The sequence below is a fragment of the Alexandromys fortis genome, unplaced genomic scaffold, assembly GCF_014885135.2.
Source record: "Alexandromys fortis isolate MF-2015 unplaced genomic scaffold, M_Fortis_MF-2015_v1.1 scaffold_226, whole genome shotgun sequence".
Lineage (NCBI taxonomy): Eukaryota > Metazoa > Chordata > Mammalia > Rodentia > Cricetidae > Alexandromys > Alexandromys fortis.
In genome coordinates, this window is record NW_026068117.1 from 2,159,838 (window position 1) to 2,162,068 (window position 2,231).

Consider the following 2,231-nt stretch of genomic DNA (forward strand, 5'->3'; position numbering starts at 1 on the left):
GACCCCAGAGCTCCCAAGACAGAAAGGGCTTTGCTAATTCTCAGCACTCTGTGTACCCAGTTAGTGCAGTGTACTAAAGCTCCCTGAAGCTTTCTCCCTCAGGGCTACAAGGAACCTTAGAGCTGTCAAATGAGAGTAGCAGAGGGAAGTGGCCCAGAAGCTAAAAAAAAGTTTATATAATCTTAGAACTGAGGGTGTTCAAACACGAGAAGGAAAGGAAGGCTTGGTGAACCTCAGCAGTGCCTGCAGGACACTCAGGAGTCCAGGAGCCCTGTGGGTATGGGGAAATTTAAAGGAATATTGGTAAAAGGAAATACTTTCAAAGAATAATTAAGGTGCTTCTATTATCTGATTTTCTCTGTCCAGGTATCCAAGTCACCTGCTCTGCAATATACCCACTGACCATATCCATCATGCCCAGGGGACAAAAGAGCAAGGCTCGGTCTCGTGAGAAACGCCGCCAGACCAAAACAAAATCCCAAGAGCTCGAGGATACTCAGACCATGGCACCAGAGAAAAGGGAGTCATCCTCTTCCTCTTCTAGTGCCTATGGAGATGCTGTCCCAAGCATCCCTTTTGATATCTTTTCCAAGTTATTTCAAGTAATGCCTCTTGCCACCAATTTCAGTATCTGCATTGCCTGCAAAATGTCTGATAAAAGTGTCAAGAGCCGTCAGAAGAAAAATATGAGCTCCTCTAGTGGCCAGCATTCCAATAAGAGCCAACAGAAGGATCTTCTAACAAGGAAGACAGGGATGCTGATGGAGTACATGCTCAACAAGTACAAACAGAAAGAGCCCCTGTTGAGAGAAGAAATGCTGAATGTTGTCAACAAAAGATTCAAGGAGCAGTTCCCTGAGATCCTCAAGAGAGTTTCAAACTGCCTGGATTTGGCTTTTGGCCTAGAGCTGAGAGAAGTCCCTCCCAATGGTCAGACCTACATGCTTGCGAGCAAGCTAGATTTTGAGGATGATGGAAGTAGGAGCAGTGATATGGGTCTTCCCAACAGGGGCATTCTGATCCCTCTCCTAAGTGTGATCTATCTAAATGGCTACTGTGCCCCAGAGGAGGAGGTCTGGCATTTCCTGAATATGCTAGGAGTCTATGATGGGGTCCCACATCTCATCTTTGGAGATGTCAGGAAGCTCATCACTAAAGATCTGGTACAGGAAAAGTACCTGTTATACCGTCAGGTTCCTGATGGTGACCCTCCTTCCTATCAGTTCCTGTGGGGTCCCAAAGCCTATGCTGAAACCAGCCAGGTAAAGGTGGTGGAGTTTTTGGCCAACATCAATGAAACTGGCTCCTCTACCTACCCATTCAATTATGAAGAAGCTTTGAGGGAAGAAGATAGAGCCCGTGCTGAAGGTGCAGCCCAGAGAAGCACTACATGCAAGACCTAGAGATGCTCTAAAACCAAGTCCAGCCTTCCTACCTGCTAATGAGATCTAAGGTAGTCTCCATTACATGATTGAAAGAGCCTACTTATCTTTGCTTTTGTGATGCTAGAATTAGTTATTGATAAAGCTGTTTAGTGTTTTTTTTTATCACTTGAAGTCAGAAGTTAAATAGAAAGATACCATAGATTATGCTTTCATAATGTTTATCAAGTTGAGGGTTGAAAGTTTGATTTGATGAGAAATGTGATTTGAAATTTCATAGTAACTTTGGTGACGTACCATGAGGTAATATGGAATTAAAATCTAGATGTTCCTAACAGGAGAAAAGAAGATAGAATGAAAAATAGTGGGCTATCAGTTTATAATTTGTTTTATTCCAAACTTTCTTTTTTCAAACATGTAAAAGATGCATACCTGGTTTGCTTATGATATTAAAGGATGTATAAGAAACTAAATCACAATAAATTTTATTTCTTGCTCAAGGTTTGTATTTTACCAAAACACTGGATTGAATATCTGTTCTTGAGGAGTCTTACTGGAGATGTTTAGCAAAATACAACCCAATACCTGCCTATACAATGATAGCTTCTAGAAGAAGCTCTTACTATATATAGATGAAAGTCAAATGTGGTCTATTTCCGAAATAAAGAACATGGGAATGTATGCTTGATTAGGAAACATTTCTTTCAGTTTTCATTGCTGTGTGCCTGAATGTTTTTGTTAATTTCTCTTTATGTTTGGGAACCACAGAACTATATATGTTATGACATCTGTTAGGGTAAATATGAATAGAAATAGCATTACAGAAAATCCTAATGTCCCCATGTTTGC

The 2,231-nt window shown here is 41.1% G+C and overlaps 1 protein-coding gene across 1 annotated transcript; it reads left to right on the forward strand.

Moving 5' to 3' along the window:
* Nucleotides 1-413: 413 nt before the first annotated feature.
* Nucleotides 414-1,403, forward strand: LOC126490193 (melanoma-associated antigen B4-like). The gene has a single exon (XM_050124923.1). It carries the CDS (start codon nt 414-416, stop codon nt 1,401-1,403), a length of 990 nt encoding a protein of 329 aa, XP_049980880.1.
* Nucleotides 1,404-2,231: the final 828 nt, after the last annotated feature.

Excerpts from the sequence above, each read along its gene's own strand:
- LOC126490193 (XM_050124923.1), top strand. The coding sequence starts at position 414 with ATGCCCAGGGGACAAAAGAGCAAGGCTCGGTCTCGTGAGAAACGCCGC.